Source organism: Macrotis lagotis, chromosome 3 (genome assembly GCF_037893015.1).
Source record: "Macrotis lagotis isolate mMagLag1 chromosome 3, bilby.v1.9.chrom.fasta, whole genome shotgun sequence".
NCBI classification, from domain to species: domain Eukaryota; kingdom Metazoa; phylum Chordata; class Mammalia; order Peramelemorphia; family Peramelidae; genus Macrotis; species Macrotis lagotis.
This window is the reverse complement of record NC_133660.1, coordinates 303,162,093-303,185,704: the sequence shown is the minus strand read 5'-3', so window position 1 is coordinate 303,185,704 and position 23,612 is coordinate 303,162,093. Positions and strand designations below refer to the sequence as shown.

General features: G+C 33.1%; 2 protein-coding genes across 2 annotated transcripts; one reads left to right on the top strand and one right to left on the bottom strand.

Moving 5' to 3' along the window:
* The first annotated feature begins 1,005 nt into the window (after positions 1 to 1,005).
* Positions 1,006 to 1,917, top strand: LOC141517049 (olfactory receptor 4C11-like). Its single transcript, XM_074227983.1, has one exon. It carries the CDS (start codon positions 1,006 to 1,008, stop codon positions 1,915 to 1,917), a length of 912 nt encoding a protein of 303 aa, XP_074084084.1.
* A 7,455-nt stretch (positions 1,918 to 9,372) lies between these two features.
* LOC141517191 (olfactory receptor 4C11-like) lies at positions 9,373 to 12,420 on the bottom strand. Its single transcript, XM_074228041.1, has 2 exons — positions 12,348 to 12,420; positions 9,373 to 10,286 (listed from the first exon to the last, which is right to left on the bottom strand). The coding sequence occupies exons 1-2, from the start codon at positions 12,418 to 12,420 to the stop codon at positions 9,373 to 9,375; spliced, it is 987 nt and encodes a 328-aa protein (XP_074084142.1).
* Between the last annotated feature and the right edge of the window lie 11,192 nt (positions 12,421 to 23,612).

Sequence of the window (23,612 nt, the reverse complement as noted above, 5' to 3'; positions counted from 1 at the left end):
AGTGACAAGATTGGCAATTATGATATTTTACAAATGAATTTATGTGAAAATTCATATTAAAGATATTTACATGTACATACAAATATGTATGTACTTATATATGTGTACAAATAAATAAACAATTATAACATTTTTCATATATGTGTGTATATATATATATATATGCATATTGAAATATTCGCTTATTTATAGGAGATATAGTTTCCAAAATGAGGACTTTGATAATCACATGGCACTTTAACCTTTGTGGACCACATTTGGAGAATTCTGTTCAGTTCAGTGCACTACATTTTAGAAAGGATTTTCACAAGTTATGAGAACTCTGACAATGAAGATGGTGAGTACATTGCATACTTATTTAATTTAAATTTTAAATAAATTTAAATATAATTATTTTTATATCAGTTTCACTAGAAATAAATTTATATGCATTTAAGTATAAAATATAGCATATAATGTAAATTTTAAATATATTTAAATTTTCCTGATTTTCATTAAAGTAAAAGATTTAAGAAGGACATGATAACATCTTGAAGCATTTCATGAATTGACATGCAGAAAGAGATCAGAAGTAGAGAAATAACCATAAGTTCTGAAGAGATAATTAAGCCTTTATGAAAGAGAAATTTTTTTGTTAATTTAATCAGTAAAATATTATCCTAACACAAAAAACCCATAAAATTATACCTTTAGAACAATAGGAATTAATGAAATGTCAGCTTTCAACAAGTATTAGCTTTAATGAATTAAAGAGTCAACTCTGTACTTTTACTGATATAAATATTTCTTTTTTTCATAAACTAACTCAGGTAATGTAGTGGATGAATTGCTATAGATTTTGAGAAATATTTTTAAGAGTACAAGTCAAATTGATACTTTGAAATACTTGAGAATGGACAATGATTCTGTAATATGAGGTCTCTTGGTCTCTTTCCTTCTGCTACTTCCTTTTATGCAATGAACAGTTTTCACATATATTCTTCTCTTTTCTTTGAAGACATAGAAATGAAAACCAACGTGACTGAATTCATTTTTCTTGGACTGACACAAGATCCAATGAAAAAGAAAATAGTATTTGTCATCTTTTTGGTTTTCTATGCTGCAACTGCGGTAGGAAACCTGCTCATCATTTTGACCGTCAAGACTAGTCCTTCACTAGGGTCCCCCATGTATTTCTTTCTGACCTATTTGTCCTTTGCAGATTTCTGTTTTTCTAGTACAACAGCTCCCAAACTGATTGCAGACAGCCTTGCTACAAAACAGACTATTTCCTTTAATGAGTGCATGATCCAACTAGTTGCAATGCATTTCTTTGGATGCATGGAAGTCCTGATCCTTATCCTCATGGCTTTTGATCGCTATGTAGCCATCTGTAAGCCTCTGCACTACACAGTCATCATGAACCAGAAGACCTGTGGAAATTTAGTAATATTGGCCTTGGCAGTATCTTTTCTGCATTCTGTCACCCAGATATTGCTTGCAATGAGTTTATTCTTCTGTGGTCCCAATGTGATTGATCACTATTTTTGTGACTTGCAGCCTTTGTTGAAACTGGCCTGCACTGACACATATGTGATAAATCTATTAGTTCTTTTCAATAGTGGGATTGTATGCATTACAAGCTTTTCAGTTTTAATGACATCCTATATTTTAATCCTATATTCTCTAAGAAATCATAGTGCAGAAGGGAAGCGTAAAGCCTTATCCACCTGCACTACCCACATAATTGTGGTCGTTTTATTCTTTGTCCCTTGTATTTTTATATATGCTCGACCCCCTATTACCTTCCCTGTCGATAAGATGGTCTCTGTATTTTATACTATTGGAACTCCTTTGCTCAACCCATTGATCTATACACTGAGGAATGCAGAAGTAAAAAATGCTATGGAGAAACTATGGAGTAAGAGTATAAGTTAACATGTCAAATAGCATACTTAGCCACTCTCTCACCCTTGCTTGCCACTTCACAGCTATCTACCTCAGTTTCCTCATTTGTAAAATGAAATAATAGCACCTAATTCATAGGATTGTTCTGAGGATCAATTCAATTAACATTTGTAAGTAAACATAGCAGGTGTTTAATAAATGATTATTATTACATTCATAGAAGATTTGGACCAATATGGAGAAGAGATATTAGCTGCTTGGACTAGTCTCTGATGTCTTAAATTAGAATCACAATATATAAGCAGTTAAATACACAATGACTAATGATTCTATTATGTTCAATCTAAATTATCAAAAGAATGACAACACTAGGAATGATTATAGTTTTCAAACATGACTGATGCCAGTATATCCAATTGTGTATAAGATGAAACAGAAATATGGACATTGCTATGAGATTCAGGGGAAATTCACCATATCCTTTTTCCCTATATGATGTTTGATGAAGTTCTAGAAATATTTGTGTAACTCCCAGTGACATGATTTAGTTGAAATATTATTCACCTCAACCTAAAAACACCCAAACTGTTTAGAACAATTCCGTTTTATGACAGGGGTGTTGTTCAATGGAAAAAAATAATGGTGACATGAAAAACTCAAACAGGTGAGTGATAGCTAGAGAGCTAGCTAGATGGATGGATGAATAGTTGGGCTGATGGATAGCTTAGTAGATAGATTATAGATAGATAGATAGATAGATAGATAGATAGATAGATAGATAGAATGATAGATATTTATGGATGGATGAATGAATAGATGGGTTAATGGATAACTTAGCTGATAAATAGATGGATAGATAGAAGACAGATACTAGCTACCTAGCTAGATAAATGAATCGGTATACATAGAGAAATGGATAGAGCAAGATAGACAAGCAGAAATTATATTGAGCTCTTATTATTTGCTAGTTAGTATGCTGTTTACTAGAGATATAAATACAAATATATGGAAGCTTCTCTGCTCTGAAAATTTCCTCTACATTCTGATGCAAATAATCTGCACAGAAGGTATAATGGAAAAAGAGAGGTACTTGAATGTAGAATAAGCAATGAAATTCTAGGTGTGTCCTTTAAGATTGCAAAAAAAAAAGGGGGCAGCTAGGTTGTGCCATGGTAGAGCACCAGCCCTGGAGTCAGGAGTACCTGAGTTCAAATCTGGACTCAGACACTCAATTATTACCTAGCTGTGTGGCCTTGGGCAAGCCACTTAACCTCACTGCCTTGCAAAAATCTAAAAAAAAATTGCAAAAAAACCACTTCTCTTTTTGGAACTGAAGAAACAAAGCAATGAAAATAAAATGATAGAGGTCTATGGCATTATCCTTAAAATTGTTGATTATATAAAAACAGGTTTTGACATAACCTTTCTCAAAAATTAGGGGCAAAATTATTTTAAGTGAGAAATCGAAACAACCAAAGAAAACTTTACAAAAAAATAAAAAGGAAAAAAGAAAAAAAGAGATACTTATACCTTTTTTTTAAATAGAGAAGTTGGAAACGGTGACTTGGAAGACATAAAGGAAAAGCAATGATGCTTAGGATATTTGAAACATGACTGATGTACTACTGATTTCTGGGAGGTTGTGCTTTAAGATATTTTCAAAACCAAATGAAATTCCAGAATTTTGAGTTGCTGTTAATCATTCTCATTCTTTCTGCTCATATGATTAAATGAAGGAAATTTTCCTATCCCCTTGTATATAAAGTGTTATTCAAAATATCAATTTGTTTTAGAATATATGGTTCTTTGTATTTTGTATTTGTGAAAAAGTATTTCCATAAATACTGCATTAAATTTGCAAAGTGTCAAAATCAGGGGAAACTGGAGATGGAAATAAAATAATTATGATAAATATAGCAAAAGTTACTATTAAATAATGTATAATTTTAAAATAAAAAAGAACCTATAGAAAATGATTAAAAAGTTTTCATTATTCCTAAATGGGATTTGTATGAGAATTTCAATGATACATCAATGCTAGGAAAATTATTCGTGTCAACATAAGCTTGAAAGGTAAGAAAAATGCTTTTCTATACTAATAGACAAAGAAACAAATATGGTTCACATTTATTTCAGAATGCTAAAACTATAGTTATTCAAAAGTTTTAAAATGTGGAAAAATATATATCTAAAATAAAATGTTCTTTTTTTATTCTAATAAAATTGTTCATGCATTAATTACACAGGGGGAAAGAATCTTCTATTTAAAATAAAACTGGAAATTAAAATTGCATATTTGTAACTATTTATAGAGTGATTTCAGCAATTATCTCAAAAATTAAAGTATATGTTCAAATTGGAGAGACAAATGCTTTCTCATTCAGAGTGTTTGATATAATAAAGCCTGTTCACATAAAAATAAGTATGAAAATCATGCTTTTATTGACAGTCCCACACAAAGAAGTGGCAAAACAATTCTCTCAGAAGGTGGACTACTAGGTAAACCATTCCTGACCTTGGTGGTTTGGAGCTACCAGAGGTGAAGGTTCATTCTGAGAAGGGCAACTTTTGAGAAAATTAAAGTCACACAATAATTTGTATTTGGAACTCTAGTAGCTATGTTCCATGAAGTAATGTACATAGATTTTAAACAATCATTTTTATCTTGGTACTTGTCTATCCAACAGATTCAAGTGTCTTTGTATACAATTTAGTCATGGGATCTAATGAAAGAAGGATGACTGTTTCCTTTTAAGGTTCATGGAAGAAAAATAGGAGAGAGAAGAAATTGTACAATTGTCTTTATAACCACTCTGTTGAATCCAGATTTGCCTTCCTCTATTCTGGAGAATCCCCTAATTTTCCATTAGCTTCTCTTTCCAGTGTACCTTCTAGAGTTCTTCTCTTCTTTTAATAAATAATATTCCATCTATAATATACATTGTTTTTCAAATTCATTAAATGTTTGGTTTTCACTGAGACAACAAAGCTATTAGTTACTCCTCCAAGATTGCTGTTCTTTTTTTTTTCTCATACTTCTTGAAATACAAGCCCCAGAATAAAATTTACCATCCTTCTCTAAACTGAGTATTTCACATACTTTTCCTTTAATCATCACTTATATAGTGACTCTTCTCTTGTCGAATGTATTCTATCATATCCATTTAATTGTTCCTAAAAATCATTGATTTCCAAGGCAGCTTCTAAAGTTACTCATTCTTCTCTTTAGTAGTTTCTGTATGTAGTTAGCAAGTTTCTCTAGTCCATTATCTCTGCTACTTTGAATACACCCACCTCTTTCCTCAACTCTTGGGTTTATCTCTGATCTACTTCAACTAGGAAAAGAGATATTCACAACAAATATCCTGAAAATGAGTGAAATTTTGAAAATTTGCTGTCTCAGCAGAGAATGGGGGAGGGGGCAGAGAGCCAGCAGGGCCAGGGTGGGAGCCAGTCTGAACTCAAAGCAGCCTCCAGAGCCTGGGCTTTGTGAGCAGGCAGGAGAGCATCGCAGGGGTAGCTCCAGTGGTGGCTAGACATCAGTCTGCTCAGTTCTGCCATCCAGGAAGACCAGAGGCCTCTATATTTAGCAGAGTCCCCATATTTCCAGTTGAGTCCCCCCCCCCCCCAGAAGAGAAAGGGAATGTTCCCAAAGGAAAGACAGAACAACTTCCACCTCCCCCCACTATCAACCCCAGCTCAGGAGTGGGCAGCAGATCTTTCACAGTACTGAGATTAACTAAACAGCCCAATGACCTGGCCCACATTGTCCAAAGATAAATGAGACCCTGCTGCTCCCCCCCCCCCCCCCCCCAGATCTTGGGAGTGGACCACAAATCAAGCTCATTGGCACTCCAGAGAATGCCTCTAGCACCCCCTACTGGCTAGCCCATTGGAGTTTCTAAGACCAGTCAGCAAATCCTCTAGAATTTTCAACACCAAAGGTCTGTGAATCAGCACCAACCCCAATACAAGATCCTAGGAAGAAGAAAGGCCAGGAAAAGGGACACCCATAACAAACTACCTAGAAGGTAAAAACCCTAACCATGAGAGATTTAAAACTTCTGATGAGAATATGATTTGTTCTCCAGCCCAGAAAGATTTCCTTAGAGAAATCAGGAAGGAGTTTAAAAATAATTTGGAAAAGTTGTCAAAAGAAATGTGAAAAAATTAACACCTTGCAACAAGACACAAAATCTTTGGAAAATACAACTGGACAAATATAAAAACAACATAATTCTCTCAAAACCTCAGTTGGCAAATGGAAAACTCATTCAAAAAGAGAATTAATGTGGTGGCTGGGTGACAGTGGATAGAGCACCGGCCCTGAAGTCATTAGTACCTGAGTTCAAATCTGACCTCAGACAATTAATAATTGCCTAGCTCTTTGGCCTTGGGCAAGACACTTAATCCCATTTGCCTTGCAAAAACCTAAAAAAAAAGAAGAGAATTGACCAAATGGAAAAAAAAAAGATTTGCAAAAGGTAAATGAAGAAGTGCAGCTAGGTAGTGCAATTGATAGAGCACCAGACCTGGAGTCAGGAAGACCTGAGTTAAATTTGACCTCAGACAATTAATAATTGCCTAGCTGTGTGACCTTGGTCAAGCCATTTTACCATATTGCCTTAAAATAAATAAATTAATGAGTAAATAAATAAATGAAAATATTAAATGATAAGTAAATGAAGAAAATTCTTCTCTAAAAAATAAGAAATGACTTCATGAGAAAACAAGAATCTGTTCTTCAAAACCAAAAAATTAAAAAATGATTTAATTAACTATGAGACATTTAAATATAAATTATAGTGTGATTTTTAAAAATTTTCTCATAAGTTGCCATCCTTAGAATGAACCCACACCTGTCTTTCCTAAAAATCCCCAAAGTCATTAAGTGGTTTGTCCAAAAGTCTGCATTCTGAGAGAATATATTTGACATATCATTGTGTGGACCTTAAGAGCATGACATTATTATAAATAATTAAGCAAACAGTTTTTCTTAGAAGATACCAAAAACTGTGAATGAAAATGTATCTTTCTCTCCAATTGAAAATGCACTCAAGGAGTGGCTAGGTAGCTCAGTGGATAGATTAACGGACCTGAAGTCAGGAGGACCTGTGTTCAAATCTGGCCTCAGAAATTTAATAATTGCCTTGCTGTGTGACCTTGGAAAAATCACTCAACCCATTTGCCTTGCAAAAATCCTAAAAACAAAATAAAATAGAATTTTAAAAAATTACATTTAAATTCCTTTAATATTTACTGAAATCACCCTACAAATTTGGTTATATATGCAATTTTAACTGTCATCATTATTTTTCATGGAAGATTATTCCACAACATTTCTAATTAAAGCTAGATAAATTTTGCTTGAATACAACATGCAAACAAAACTTGATTTCAATATATTTTTGAAAGATTTAAAAAGTATTTCACAATTATACTTTTACCATCTCAAAATGCAGAACATTGATTTCTTTATCAACTGGTATGGCAAGGGAGTATTTTCCCTTTCAGTTTAGGAAAATGATAATTATTTTTCCTATAACTGATGAATCATTGAATTTTTCATAGGAATTCCATTTGAACATAAAAATATTTTATATCATTTTTAATGGACAGCCGACATTTTATTTTAAAAAATTATTCAGTTAAAAGTGATATTTGCTATATTTTCCAATTGTTTTATATTCCTCCTCAGGTTCATCCTCAAAGTGATTTTGACACCATTTGCATATTTAATGTAAAGTGTTTATGTAAATAAGTTTTATCAACAAATTTATAATATAAGCAGCCATACATTCTAGAAGAAATTAATAATTTCATAACCCTGAATGCACAAGGGGATAGGAAAATTTCCTCCATATAGTCATATGACCAAAAGAAATGAGAATAATTAACAGAAAACTCAAAATTCTGCAGGTTCATTTGCTTTTTGGCACTGCCTCATGTTACCACCTCCCAGAAATCAGCAGTACACCAACTGTATTTTAGAACTTGTAAGCAGTACATTTTTTTCTTTCAGGTTAATATTTTAAATGATTCTACAAAAAAAGATGCAAGCATCTACTTTTCCTTTTTCTTTTATTTTTAAAGTTTTCTTTCAGTTTGGTTTTTTTTATTTAAAATATAATTTTGATCCTTAATGTGTGAGAACTGCTAGCTCAAAATCTAGTCATATCTAATCAAAAACTTTCAGGATATGCCATGGAACTACTCTCTCATTTTATTTGCTACACATTGTTTCTGAAATTCCAATAAGAGAAGGATTCTTTTTTAAATTATAAAGGACATCTGCAGTATCTCAATGATATTACACATACAGGTACCACCATTCCTTCTATTATGCCTTAAGTACAGATTATCTCCATTAGATGGCAGAGGAAATTTTGAAGACCATATTTTATACAAATTTTTATATTAGTATTTCTTTCTATAGGACATAACAGGTTCTCAGGCATAAAGTAAGTGCTTAATAAATTTTCTTTTAAAATACATTGTATCACTCTGTCAATAAACCTATGAACACATTTATTGCTGGACACATATATTTATCTATTTAATTATCCACCAAAACATCTATGCATCACTCATCACTCTATCTATCTATGGATCTGTCTGTCTAACATCTATCTATCTGTTATCTGTGGGTCTGCCTGGTCAGCCTGCCCGCCATTTTTCTGTCTGTCTAGATATATATATGTGTGTGTGTGTGTGTGTGTGTGTGTGTGTGTGTGTGTGTGTGTGTGTGTGTGTATTTCTATCTATCTATCTGTCTATCTATCCAACTATCCATTTACCTGTTTGTCTATTTTTCTATCTAAATTCTTTGTGTTTCTACAATCATTTGCTTTTATTGAACACCAGTATTCCTGTAAATAAAATTATTCTAAAATCTTTTTATTTGTTAGATTGGAATATACATTCATTTAAATCATGTCAGTGGGAGATACAAATATTATCCTGGAACTTCTTTAAATATCATATAGGCAAGAAGGATCAAGAATTATGGTGAAGTTCCCCCTGAACTCCATAGTGATGAAAATATTGATAACTCATTTTGCAAAAGTATGGGTTACACAGACACCAGTCATAACTGGAAACAGTTACCATTCCTAGTACTGTCATTATTTTGATATTTGGGACTGAACAAAATAGAATAAAAAATAAATCTGTACTTAACTGCTTAAATATTATGCTCTTATTTTTAGGCATCAGGGACAAGTCAAAACAGCTAAAACATCTTCTCCATTTGGGTCCAAATCTTCATTGAAGGGGAAGAAGGCAATTACTATTTACTAATCATCTATTAGGCTTCATATGCTGGGTCAAGAATTTGACAGATTTTTTTCTGAATTGATGCTCACAGCAACCCTGTGAGGTAGGGATCATTTTTCGCATTTTACAGTTGAGGAAATTGAGGTAGACACCTGTGATGTGGCATGCAAGACATTTGAGAACGCAAGACTATGTATGCTAGTTTCCTTGTTAACTTGCTTTCTTGCTCCATAGTTTCTCCATAGCAGTTTTTACTTCTGCATTTCTCAGTGTATAGATCAAGGGATTGAGCAAAGGAGTTCCAATGGTATAAAACACGGACACCATTTTATCCACAGGGTAATTAATTGGGGGACGAGCATATATAAAAATACAAGGAACAAAGAATAAAATGACCACAATTATGTGTGAGGTACAGGTAGACAAGGCTTTACGCTTCCCTTCTGCACTATGATTTCTTAGAGAATAAAGGATTAAAATATAGGACATCATAAGAATTAAAAAGCTCAGCAAACATTCAATCCCACTATTGAAAAGAACCAATAATTTGAACACATATGTATCAATGCAGACCAAATTCAATAAAGGCTGCAAGTCACAAAAGTAGTGATCAATCACATTGGGACCACAGAATGGTAAACTTAATGCAATCAAGATCTGGGTGCTAGAATGCAGCACAGACAGCATCAGGACCACTATCATTAAATTCCCACACACCTTCTGGTTCATGATGATTGGGTAATGCAGTGGCTTACAGATGGCCACATAGCGGTCAAAAGCCATGAGGACAAGGATCAAGATCTCCATGCATCCAAAGAAATGCACTGCAACTACTTGGGTCATGCACTCATTAAAGGAAATAGTCTCTTTCTTTAAGAGGCTGTTTAAAATCAGTTTGGGGGCTATAGTGCTAGAGTAACAGAAGTCTGCCAAGGACAACTGGGTGAGAAAGTAATACATGGGGGTCCCAAGTGTGGGACTGGTTTTGATGGTCAAAATGATGAGCAGGTTTCCTATCATTGTGGCAATATAGAAAAGCAAGAAAACGGCAAATAATATCTTCTTTTTCACTGGATCTTGTGTCAGTCCAAGAAAAATGAATTCAGTCACGTTGTTTTTCATTTCTATGATTTCAATGAAAATTGGAAGGATATATGAGAGAACTAATTATTGCATGAATGGAAGAAAGCAGCACAAGAATAATAGAATATAGGACCCTTTACAGTATTTATTTCTGTTCTCATGTATTTCAGTTTACATATTTCACTTGTACATAGAATAATACTCAGGAAATATTGCTATCATTACACATTTGCTACAATCTTTTGCAATCAGTGCTCCACAGTGTTCCATCTTATTTATGAAGGATTAAGGTTTATGTTAGTAAAAGGTCAAGTAATAACTTACTACATGATTGCATTCAACAATTGGCTGAAAACTGACAGTTCCCTCATACTTTTTCTATTAAGATGCTAGAATCAATCTTATTTATGTTATAATTATATTTCATAGATTTATTATTGGGAAATTGCCCTTTCATCAAGCTTATTTCAAAAGGTAATTCTTCAGTGTTTCGAAATGCTGACTTTACACTGACTTTAATTTTTATTTTAATGAATGCTTTTAAGGAATTCTTTAATCAATAGTTTTAATGAACAACATTTCTAGTCATTTAAATGTTTAAAGGGTATATAGTAAGCATTATACTCACCTTCATTGCTAGACTTTTAAGGCCTTAAAACTTGTAATATACTTTCTATAATTTAGCACATTGTATTGAACAAAATACTTCTAATGAAGCATAACAAGGTCAAAGCAAAATGTGATTACCAAAATCCTAATTTTGGAAAATGCATTTTATATAATTGAGCACAATTTCCAATATGCATATGTAAATAAACACATTTAGCAAATACTATGAAGGGATATAAATATATGCACGTGTGTGAGCCTACACATGTGTGTATATACAAATATATGCATATATGTATAATATCAATTCAGGCATAAAATCTTTTGTAATGTCATCATATTCATTCCATTCATATTCACTGGATTGACCCTGTCCAAATTAGACATAAGATTAGTTTCATGTGACTTGATCTTAATGAAAATCATTATCTCCTGTTTTTAGTATTTTTAGTATGATCACGAATCATAATATATTTTATATATTCTTCATCAATCCATACTTTTTTGCTTGAATTTCAAAAATTGATTTATCTTTTGAGAAAGTCTACATTTATTTCATTGAAAAGGCAAGAAAATTAACTTAATTATTTTTGTTCACAGAGAAAGCAAAAAGAACTTCATAAATCTGTATTTGTAACTGACCATACAAAATATCTCATTTAGATCTTTATGTTAAAGGTGAAGAAGAAACTGAGTAAAAAGAAATCTTAAATGACTTTCTCAAGTTCACTTATAAAGTAGGTGAAAGAACAAAGATTCATGTTTATGAACTATGACTTTAAATTCAACCCACTTGTGATTTTCAAGTAAATAAATCAACATTTCTGTGGAGAGGGGATAAATATTAGGCAGGATAGGAAATTTTGAATGCGGATCCGGTAACCTGCTCTCAGCTTTCCCCAAAATTTAACTCTAGAACAGAGTAGACCAAACTGTATTGATAAATTTCATCATTTAAGAAAATTATTTATGGAGCCATGAATATCTATCATCTCTCTGTAGCCTGTAGATCTCTAAATTTCTAAAGTTTCATACAATTTCTACATATAATTGTCTAGGGAAAGCATTAGATCATGCCACACTGAGTGGTCTTGAGTTTGTGCCCACACTGCACAATCAATATGAATATTGTTAAGAGAGATCTTCATCATGTCCCTGTTTTGCTTCTTCTGACTCTTATGAGCACTTTACCTTTGTGAGGTCTCCATAAAATCGTCTTTTTGGCAAGTGTACACGTGGCATTCAAACAGGATGGACACTTTATTGTAGTTGCTCTCTCTGTAGTAATGTTGGAATGCTTTGTTATTTAGCTTGAGAAAGGACCTCAGGGTCTGTTATCTTCTCCTACAAAGTGACCTTCACAGTCTTCCTAAGAATTAAAATGGAAGCTAGTCATTTTCCTGACATGGTGCTGGTGGATTGTACAGGCTTCACAGGCATATAGCAATGAGATCAGCACAATGACTCTGTAGAACTTCACTTTGTTCTAATACCTCTTCTCTTCCACCGTTTCTTTTGGCACCTCCTAAATACTGAGCTAGTTCTGGGAATGCATGTGAACCTCATTATCAGTGTGTACTTCCCTGGAAAAGACCCTGCCAAGGTAAATGAACTTGCCCCCATTACTCAAACCTTTTCCATTTGCTGTAATTGATGGCTCCACATCTGGATGGTGTGGTGTTGGCTAATGGAGTCCATGTGTTTTCCTGGTGTCAATTGTTAGGCTAAAATTAGCACAAGCAGCAGAGAATCAATTCCATATTTTGTTTGACTGTCACAATCATCTGCAAACAGAAGATCTTGCATCAATACTCCCTTCACTTTTGTCTTGGCTTGTAGATTTTCTAAGTTGAAGATTTTTAACTGGGTAGTGTTATATCTCATCTTTATGCTGTGTGCATCTTCTGTGAAAATATTTAGTAACATGACTGAAACTATCATGCCCAAAATCATGGGAGCAAGTACACAGTCATATTTCATTCTACGGGTGATTAGGAATTTATGAGAGCATTTTCCATTGTCCAGAGCCCAGCTAAATGTACCATCATAGGATTGTGGTATAATACTGCAGAACTTCTCCTGGCAACCAAATTTGACACAATTATCCATAAACCTTCAGAACTGACAGTATAAGAGGCCTTGGTTAGATCTTCAAATGTTATATACAAACATCTGTTCTTTTGGTATTTCTCCTGGAGTCATCATGCAGCAAACACCATATCGATTGTTGCCCAACCCTTTCTGAAGCCACACTGGCTCTCAGGGAGTTGACCATGTTCTTGGTGAAGGATCAGCCTATTGAGACATTCTCTGGCAAGACGCTTACCAGCAGTGACTAAAAGAGAAACACCCCAGTGATTGTAGCAGAACAATCTATTCCCCTTCCCTTTTTAGAGGTGGCGGATGAAGACATACTTGAATTCTAGGGGGAAAACTTCTTCATGTCATATAATCTGTAAAATTTCAGTCAGCTTTTGGACAATGAATGCCCTACCTTATAAATATCAGCTGGAATAGAATCAGCACCAGGTTCTTTGCCTAATGAGGCAAAGTCTCCAAAGTCTCCTCTTCAGTTGAAACTTCAGTTAGCAACAGAATGACATCTTCTTGAGGTAAATGGTCATTGACTTCAGCATTAATTGATAATCATCTTTTAAGAACATTACGGAAGGGGCAGTTAGGTGCCATAGTGGATAGAACACTGTCTCTGGAGTCAGGAGCACCAGAGTTCAAATTCAGCCTCAGACATTTAATAATTACCTAGTTATGTGATCTTGGGCAAGTCACTTAACTCCATGGCCTGGCAAAAACCAAAAACCAAAAAAAAAAATAACCCTACAAAAATTATACTATGGTAGTGTTTAGTCCATTTCTCCAGCATCATATCTCTCTCACTGATCAATGTGGCTCCTTTTAGCACAGAGTAGGTGAGATGTACCATATGCCTTTAGCATGTGATAAAATCACTTTGGACTCACTATCTGCACAAAACTGGATTTTATCAGCCTTCTTACTGAGCTAACAATTCTCCATCTCTCTAATCTCCACTTGTACTTTACTTTTGATCAAATTAAGTGCTGCCTTCTTAGAAAAGGATAAACTGTCCTACTGGTAAATCCTGTGTAGCTCTCATTTTTCATTTAGCAGCTTCTATATTTTCCCCATCATGTTCATCAAGTCTGTGAGTGTTTTGACCTAGATGTGTAAATGCAGAGATATATATACCAAATATCTGACAGCTGCCCACTCTTATTCTGATGCACTGTTACCAACTGTGTTCTGGTTCAATTTTCACTCTAGTTTAATGACAAACTATTATTGTTCAGAGTCACTAAATTTTGACATTAATTTTTGCCTTCAAGTAATTTTGCTTTCAAACCACTGTATCAGTTGAATGTGAGTATTTAACATGGAAATTATGAGTCTGCAATCACTGAAGCACTCTGAACCACAAATTACCTTTGTCACTCTAACAACCTGTATTTGTCTTCTCCTTACAATCATAGTATATAAGATGCCATTGTTTTATGTGAGAGGGCATCCTGGAAGTTTTATTGCATTGAGGTTATTATTTAGGATGAGAAGATCATGAGATATACATCTTGAGTAGAAGGAGACCATTGCTATTGTTATTTCTGACTCCATTCCTCCTAAGGACTCCTAACCATGTCTGGTAATCTGAACCTACTGTTGCAATAAACTTACCCAGAATTATAAGTTTATGCTCTTTTGGCACAGTGATGATTAGGGTCTCCAGATTTTTGTAAAATTTTTCTTTGACTTCACCAGAATTGTCCTTGCTGGCAGTATAGGCACTGATGTTGATGGCATGCTATTTTCCTGCAGTTTGCAATCTCATTGTCATGAGCCTGACATTCACTCTTTTTTGATAGGCATACAAGCTTATTGACTATTGCAAAACCTACACCAGCTTGTACATTGTAGCCATTCCAGAAAAATGTCTATGGAGCTCTGACATCAGCATATTGCCCTTCATTTTCCAGTTTTGTTTCATACAGGCCTGATATTTGGTTATGATATCTCTTGCAACAAGAGCTTTTTATCTTTATTCTCTACTGGATTTTGTGTTGTCTATGAATATGTGCATATTGCTGCACCAATAGTATTTGGAATTGTCTTTGGAAAACTTTTTCTATTTTTTACATATATCTCAACTGCTTAGTGGGATTCACACTTCCCACTGTACAGATTTGGGTTGGATAAACTGAGAATTTTAGGGCACCTTTTCTAGACCCTTTGGCACAGAAGGAGCTAAGTAGAGAAAACCTTAAAAGGTTGCTCAGACACTAGAATGGTTGCTAAATTCCAGTGCTGCTTTCATTGAGCAGAGCACACTATGGTCTGACCAACTGTCTGCAGGGTTATGACTAGAAAACAGCATATTTATCACCAGCTGCTTCAGCACTTGCTTGTTACCACAGGAATTTGAGATAGGAATTAGGAAGTGGTATGGGTGAGATTTTTAATTCTTAAGTAAATTGTATATAAGTGAGACAAAGTTGTACAAATTTGTTGATCTCACTCTCTTTTCAAAAGTTTTCATGATCCATTGTCAAGACAGAGTCAAGAAAATTGTTGATGACTCTAGGTGCAGTTAATGTGTTTTGTGTCTTCCATGTCTAATCAAGCTCTAAGAGTTCCAGAGAACCTCCTTCACCCGCTTCAACTGCCTTCATGGCCATTGGAATAAAGTGTTCTCTCACCTGCATTTTCCTCCAGTGGATGACTTCATATGTTTGACAAGATACCCATTCCACCCACCCAACTCACTCATGACATTGAGACTCCCTCAGTTTCTCTCAACATGTTTTAGTGCATCTTCTGAAACAGTTGACTGGGGTGTGGCTACTAGGCATGCTACAGCTTCTTGGAGCCACTGGTGAGAGTCAGGTGACTCAGATGGACATCAAAGATTGAAAGCATCCCTGAAAAGGGCTCAGCAACTCTCACACCAGAGGCACTAGTCTTCTGTGAAAACAATGTACAATGAAAAGATGTGTTTTATCTCTTTTGTTATAGATCATATATAAACAATAAGTTATCATTCTCCATGTCAAAATCATGGAACATCAAAGTCAAGTGACTGAGTTCCTTGTCCTGGGTCTGATACAAAATCTAGGTCTTTAGAATATTTTATTCATTGTGTTTTCTTTTTTTTCTTTTTGGTTGTACATTGTAATTCTTGAGGGAAACCATTGATTGTTACTAGCAGAACTTCTTTCTTTGCTTCCCTATTTAATTCTTTTTATCTTTCCACATTTCTTGGATTCATGTTACTCATCAATCATTGTTTCCAATTCATACTGGGCTCTTGCTACAGGAAGAAAGCTTTCTCTTTTGAAGACTGCATGACTCAAGTTTATGAAGAACATTTTTCAGTGGTGCTGAGATGATAATTCTCACAATCATGGCCTATGACCAGTATATGGGCATCTCAAACCCTTGTTCTATGTGGCCATTATGACCAGGCATATATGTTTATTATTTACTGCTGTGGTCTGCACAGAATGATTCCTGCAGTCTGTGATCTAAATGTTTTGCATCTTAGCATTATTGTTCTGAGGTCACAACATAATCAATCAATTCTTATGTCTCCCCAATATAAACAATCACTCGTGTGACTTGCACCCTTTGCTGGAACTGTTCTGTACCTGACCTTTGATTTATGAGGACAGCCAATAGTGCGTTCTTATTTTTATTTTTTCCTATTACTTGTCTATTATGGGTTTATCCTGTTTACCTTGAAGACATATATCACAGAAGGAATTGGAAAACCCTCTGCATCTGTAGCTCCTATATTGTATAAATCAATTTGAATCCCTGGTGAATAATCAGCATTTCATACTCATGTCACCTCAAGAGTACACTGACGACCCCTATCCTTCTCAAACAAGTGGAGGTACTTTCTTCATCCTGTGGAATTTGAACAAAAAAGAAAGAAATGTGCTTCAGGAACTCAAACCTGAGATTGAATTATTTTCATTCGTTAGTATTTTTTCCTATCATTTAGGTGATATCAGTAGGTGTGAAAGTTTTAGAAACTAAATGAAAGTTCATTTTACTAATAGGAAATAAACAACAACCCACCTCCTGCACTAAAAGTGAAAAGTCCAGTAATGGGATTTTTCTGTTAGTTCTTTGTTAGAGAAATAAATTAACAGAATAAAAACCTAGTTGTGATAACTTATTGTGTTATGCAAATTATACTGCATAAGCCTAGATACTTAAAGTTTTTGCCAATAAACAACATACTGTCAGTTCCTAAAAAGAAAGAGATTTATTTAAGAAGTAAAAAAAAAGATTTGTGATAATAAGTGGATTGCAGCATGACAGTGATTACTTTTATTTTATTCTTTTACCTTAACTGAAATATGGTTAAATGAAATGAAACACATAGACTAATTCTTGGGAAGAGATAAAAGTATGACTATATCGTGTATTTTTAACTTATGGAATCAAAGAGTGTAAATTGAGTGAGAGAACAGTAACTGTTAAGGGTTCTGAAAAGACAAACAGATGTTTGTGTCTGATTTGCATCTAAGAAGAGGGGAGGGATTCTTGATGTTAGTTCTTTAAAAGAATGTGAGATATCCAGGGTAAAGAATTGGACAGGGACAGAAGAGGGAGAACATCCTTTGTTATAAATGTAGCCAGGTCTCATTGGATCACAGAGCATGGAAGAGGAGCCAGTGATGTCTAATGAAAACTAGGTTAGGAATACAATGGGTTCAAATATTGAAAGAATGCCAAAACAATCCATTGAAAAGAATATTCATCTATCAACGTTTTCTTAATCACTTACTTTGAGCAGAATGCAGTTTTTTGATTAAAGGGTGTTTTTATACATGGTTAAATGTCTACATTAACATAATTTAAAAGGTAGATAATTAATTAAAATGGCTAATCATTCCCCCTAAAGGCTCACAGAAAGAAGAAAATGGAATTCTAAAAAGAAAGCATTTAGGATGGAAACTTTTTTTAGGAAAGCACTTTTTTTTTCTCTCCGAATGATAAGACAGTAACTGCAATGTGGTTTGCAAAAGTATTGCTTCCAGTTTTTATCTAAGTCATCCTATCCCACTTTTTTAGATGACTAAATTTGTGTGGATCAGGATTTTCCTTTTGTGAAATGGGGAAATTAAGTTGTCTGATCTCTAAGACTTTATCCTATTACAAGATTCTATAATCTTTGGGCTGTAAAAGAGAATAATATTATTGTAGAGACAGGTCCAGGACAAAGAAAATGACACTGAAGGGGATAGTTGGAAAATTCTAAAATTCATCTTAGGAGAACTTGGGTCCAGTCATTACCTTCACATGCTTAAAGAGGTTAATAAGAGTCTAGAATTGTGATTCAACATTTTTGTACTTTATTGTTAGTCTGATGAAATCATTGATGACATCACAGAATAATACATAAATAAAAATGCATAGAATTAAGGGAGGTCTATTATATTGTAATAGTTATAATGTAAACTAAGAAATTAATGGACCCCAAGTACAGAAACCCATTCAAAAATATACCAGGAACTCTGATGATAAGACTTTTGTACCATGCACTTTGATGCCAAATAAGTTTTTCATTCTCAAGAAAGGAAGGAAAAATAAATGAAAGATTCTACCCTCCTATTTCTCAAAAGAGCCATATCCTTGTACCAGGGCAAACTCACACTAATTGATCAGGGCTAATTTGCTCTTGTTTTGACCAGCATCAGATGAACTGATCATTTCCACCATCCCATAAAGGAGTTCTTTTATTACTCTAGAGTTTCAGATATAGTCTTCTGGGGTTCATAAACTTTGACAGACACAATATAAAGATCTGATAGTTTTGTCATTTTTAGCAGAGAGCAGATTATATGATGGGGATTGGAACTAATGAATAAGTAGCTGCTTCAACCTAAGCTGCTTCTTTGTTCTTATAAAATTTTGAAACCTGGAAAACAAAAAGTTCATTATTCTTTTACTGTCAAAGGTAGGAATCTCTTAATATTTCCCTTTTGATGATTCTAGATAAAATGTCTTTTACAGAGTCTGATAATTTTCTTTTATTTTATTTACTAAAAGAAAGAAAAAAAACTTGCAACAGTAGAATTCAAATAAAAAAATCGAGTGACTCCCAAATTCTCCTTGTTTTGGGGAAATGGAAAGCCTGGACATAAACACATGACCTCTCTGAAAATATTGTCCTCAGTTTAATATTCAGTATAAATTTTGCATATGACTTGACATGTTTTATATTTCCATCAATTCTGTGGATTCTGTGATTTGGATGAGACTTTTCTATGAGTCATTTTTTCATTAACATGGTATTTGCAATTTTTTTCAGTTTACTAATTATCATACAATATCATTTCCTTTCTTTGCAATTTTCAGTGCTTTATTTTATGCAATTACTATTGTGTTTCTTAAAACAGATACAAATCCTCTGTCTCTACTTTTGTCTCATCTAAGAAAATGGGACATACACTAAAACTCATAATATAGGGGAATTTAAAAGAAATTATTAACTTATTTTATTTTCCTTAAAGAAAGAGAAATTTACATTGCTCAAATTTAAAATTGATTTTTGAGAAACAGCACTATCAGGAAAATATCACACATATGAATTTGTAACATCTTCTTTTTCTCATCATTGAATTTTAACAAAAAGAAAAAATTGAAGAGTAAAAGAAAATGACTCAATGAAAGACATTGTCTAGCATAGCAATCAATTCTCTCATTACCAAGTAGTTTAGTTATCATTCTCCTCTTTCACCTCTTTATTCTTTTCCTCTTCCTCCTCCTCATTCTTTTTCTTGTTCTCTCCCTCCCATATTTTGCTCATATACCTTTAAAATACTTATTATTTCCATGTTTATTCTTGTTATTTTTGTTTTTATTTTACCAAGATTTGAGCATGTAATTGAAAGACAAAACATTAATTAATATTAAATGGATCCATGCCAGTAAATCCTAGGTTGACCTGAATGAAGTATGATTTCCAGCATATTACACAGGATTGGGAAACCAAGACACTAGTAAAGCAATGAAAACAGTTCAATTTTATCCTGAAAGAGAGATATGGCAAACTAGTTATGTCAGAATGATTTAATTATGAAGAAAGAACTGATTCCATGCACTTTAACAGTGAATGAGATTGAATGTGATAATAAAATGCTAATCTTCCTAGAGTAGTGGCAGTCTTGAACTAGGAGGCACTTGGTAAATGGAGAATTTTGAAAGAAGACCAGTCACTTCAAACTGAACCTTGTCTCAGTAATCCAACTTGGGAAAATCAGAATTTGATGTTCCTTTGTGCAAATATAACATCATAGAAATCCTGGGATTCTTTCCATGGACATAATTCAAGGTCCTTCTCAGTTAAATTATTAGTTTTCCTCTGAATAAAAGAAAACTTTTAAGGAGCTCAAAGCTGAGACTGAATTAATTTTATTCATTCGTATTTTTCCTATCATTTAGGTAATATCAGTAGGTGTGAAAATTTTAGAAACTAAATGAAACTTCATTTTCCCTATAGGAAATAAACAACACAACTGCTGCACTAAAAGTGAAAATTCTAAAAGTGGGGTTTTTCTGTTAGTCTTTTGCTGAATATCCTAACTGGGTTAATTTTAGTTTACACTTAGATTGCATTTTAATGTAGTTATCACATTTTTTCCCCCTTTCCTTACAAATTTCCTGGCTTTTTCTTTATGCAATAAATACCTGTTTTTTGCAATTTTATAACATATAAAGCCTAGAATTCATACATTATCTAAGGAAGGAGAGAAAAAAAGTGAAATTGTATAATTTTAAATTTTTTGTCTTATTTGCTCATATGTATCACAGTGTCATTTGGATGTTGAAGGAAGTTTGCTGTATTTTTGATTTGCATTTATTGTATTTTTTCATTTTTATCTGACTCTTAGTGACTCTATTTGATGTTTTCTTGGCCAAAGTAATGGAGTGGTTTGTCATTCCTTCTCCAGATCATTTTTACAGATGATGAACTGATGTAAAGAAGAGTAAATTGACCAAAGTTGTAGGAAGTAAGTGTCTAAGAGCATATCTGAATTCAGGAATATGTCTTCTTACTTCAACTGTGGCACTCTATTTGTTTCACCCCTCAGTTGGAACCATAATTTGATATCAGAAATTATTAATCTCTTCTCTTGTTTCAGTTACATGAATATTCTCTTTGCCCAATATCTATACTCTCAGCATGTAAAATGATTATACTCACATTGATTAGATAGTTCTCAAAGAATTTTCATTTTATAATTTTTAAACATATATTTTTAACTATTTGGAGTAAAATAAGCCTCATTTTATTAGAATATGTTAAAAAAAGATGAGTGCAGATGAAAGTCAAATCTATTTGTAAAATTTAATAGTCCTTTTAAATTTCTAATAAGCCCATTATATAAATTTATTTTCACAGTTTCTTCTCCTTTCTGCTCTAGAGAGGGCTAGCATTAGGCAATAATAAGTACATGTCTGCATATATATCTATATAAATATGTTTGCATGTATATATATATTCAGATATATATCTTAAATTATTCAATGCCTGCTTCTACTCATTAATCCCTTCCTGGAGGCAGATAGCATCTTTCTTCATTTGTTCTTTTTAAGGTATTTATTATATGCATCCATTATTTGGATATTTATAATAGTCAAAATGAATTATTCTCTTAAAACCATTCTCAAAATATTTCTTTTACTTTATACAATGATTTCTTGATTCTGCTCATTTTTCTCTCCCTTGCTTTGTACAAGTCTTTCTTAGCATGCTATTTACCTAAGATCATTGATCTCATCATGTCTTTTCTAGCATATAGCTTTCAAATCAGGGATATAAAGGACTTCGTCAGCTATTTGCCATTTGATGACATCCTGCAATTTCCAGGTTTTTTTTGCTACCAAAAAAGAGGTGCCATAAAAATTTTAGAAAATATATGTACTTCTTTTTCTTAATGATCTTTGGAGATAGATCTTAGGAAACAGACCCATAATATTCATGGGTCAAAACATATAAGTAGTTTCATAATTATTAGAGTATAGCTTCACTTTGCTCTCCAAAATGGTTAGATCAGTTCACAATTCCACAAAAATGAATCAATGTCCCAATTTTTCCACAATTCATTCAAATGAAGTTTCTTTCTCCTTTGTTATTTTAGCTAATTTGGTAGGTTTAAGATGATATCTCAATAATATTTTAGTTTGCAACCCCCTATTCTCTGGTTATTTAGAGTATTTTTCATTTGACAATACATCATTTTGAATTCTTTTCTGGAAAATTGTTTTTTCTTATCCTTTGATCATTTATCAATTGCAGTTTCTAATTTATTTACTTGAAACACACAAGTGAGTTGAATTTACAGTCATAGATCATAAGTATGAATCTTGGTTCTTTCACTTACCACCTAAGTCAGCTTGGGAAAGTCATTTAATATTTGTTTATACTCAGTTTCTTCTTCACTTGTAAAATAAGAATCTAAATGAGATATTCTGCATGGTTAGGTACAAATACAGATTTATGAAGTTCTTTTGTTTTCTCTGTGAACAAGAATAATTAATATAACTTTCCTGTCTCTTGAATGAAATAAATATTGACCCCAAAAATAGATATGTGTTTGAAATTTAATCAATGAAGCTGAGTTGAATTCATGAAGGATAATAAAATATGTTATGGTTTGTGATCATTCTAAAGAATATTAAAAACAGGAGACAATGAATTTCAATGAGATCAATTCACATGAAACCAATCTTATGTCTGATTTTGATGTGGTCCCTACAGTGCATATGAATGGAAAGAACATGATGACATACTACAAAAGAATTTATGTGTGAATTGATCTTATGTATGTATTTGTATATATAGACATGTGTTTATACTCACACACATGTGCATATATTTAGGAACATTTATAACATTTGCTACACATGTGTGTATTTACATATGCATGTTAAAAAGTTTGTTGAATGACAGGAAATTTATTTTCCAAAATTAGGATTTTGAAAATCACACTATGGTTTGACCTTCTTGCACCTCATCTGGAGCATTCTGTTCAGTCCAATGTGTTGCATTCTAGGAAGAATATTAACAAGCTCTAAAGCCTAAAAAGTGTGTTAATGAAGGTGAGTTTACTGTACATTCTATAACCATTTAAAGATTTAAATGCCTGGGGATGATTTTCATTAAAATAAAGATAGGCATGATAGCATTTTGAAACACTGAAGAAATATCATTCTAGAAGAAATCTTTGCTGACTAATTTAACCCCAGAGTTTAGATCTAGGATTGATAACTGTAGGGTATTAAGCTATATTTATGTTTGATGAAAGGGAAGATTTCTTATTAATATATCTTTGAAATATTTTAATAACAATAAATATGAATGACTAGCAGCTTAGTAGACAAATATTAGCAGATTGTCAGTTTTCATTACATTATTAAATTCAGTCATTTAGGGATTCATTATCTATCCTTGTACTGACATAAAACTTAATCCTTCATAAACAAGCTAGAGCACCATGGGGCATTGAATGCAATAGATTACAGGTGCGTATTGATAACAATATTCTCTGAATATTTTTATGGGTACAATTTAAATATGTACCCTGAAATACTTGAGAACAGAAATTCATTCTCTAACAGGGTTCTATGTTTTGTTTTTCTTCTGCTACTTTCATCCATTCATGCAATAATTAGTCCTCTCATATATGCTTCCAATTTTCATTGAAGACATAGAA

What these genes read in the sequence shown, in the direction of transcription:
- LOC141517049 (XM_074227983.1), top strand. Translation starts at nt 1,006, where the DNA reads ATGAAAACCAACGTGACTGAATTCATTTTTCTTGGACTGACACAAGAT.
- LOC141517191 (XM_074228041.1), bottom strand. Translation starts at nt 12,420, where the DNA reads ATGAGGTTCACATGCATTCCCAGAACTAGCTCAGTATTTAGGAGGTGC. An exon ending in GAAACGGTGGAAGAGAAGAG is followed by an intron (nt 10,287 to 12,347) that starts GTATTAGAACAA and finishes TTGAAATCATAG; the next exon opens with AAATGAAAAACAACGTGACT.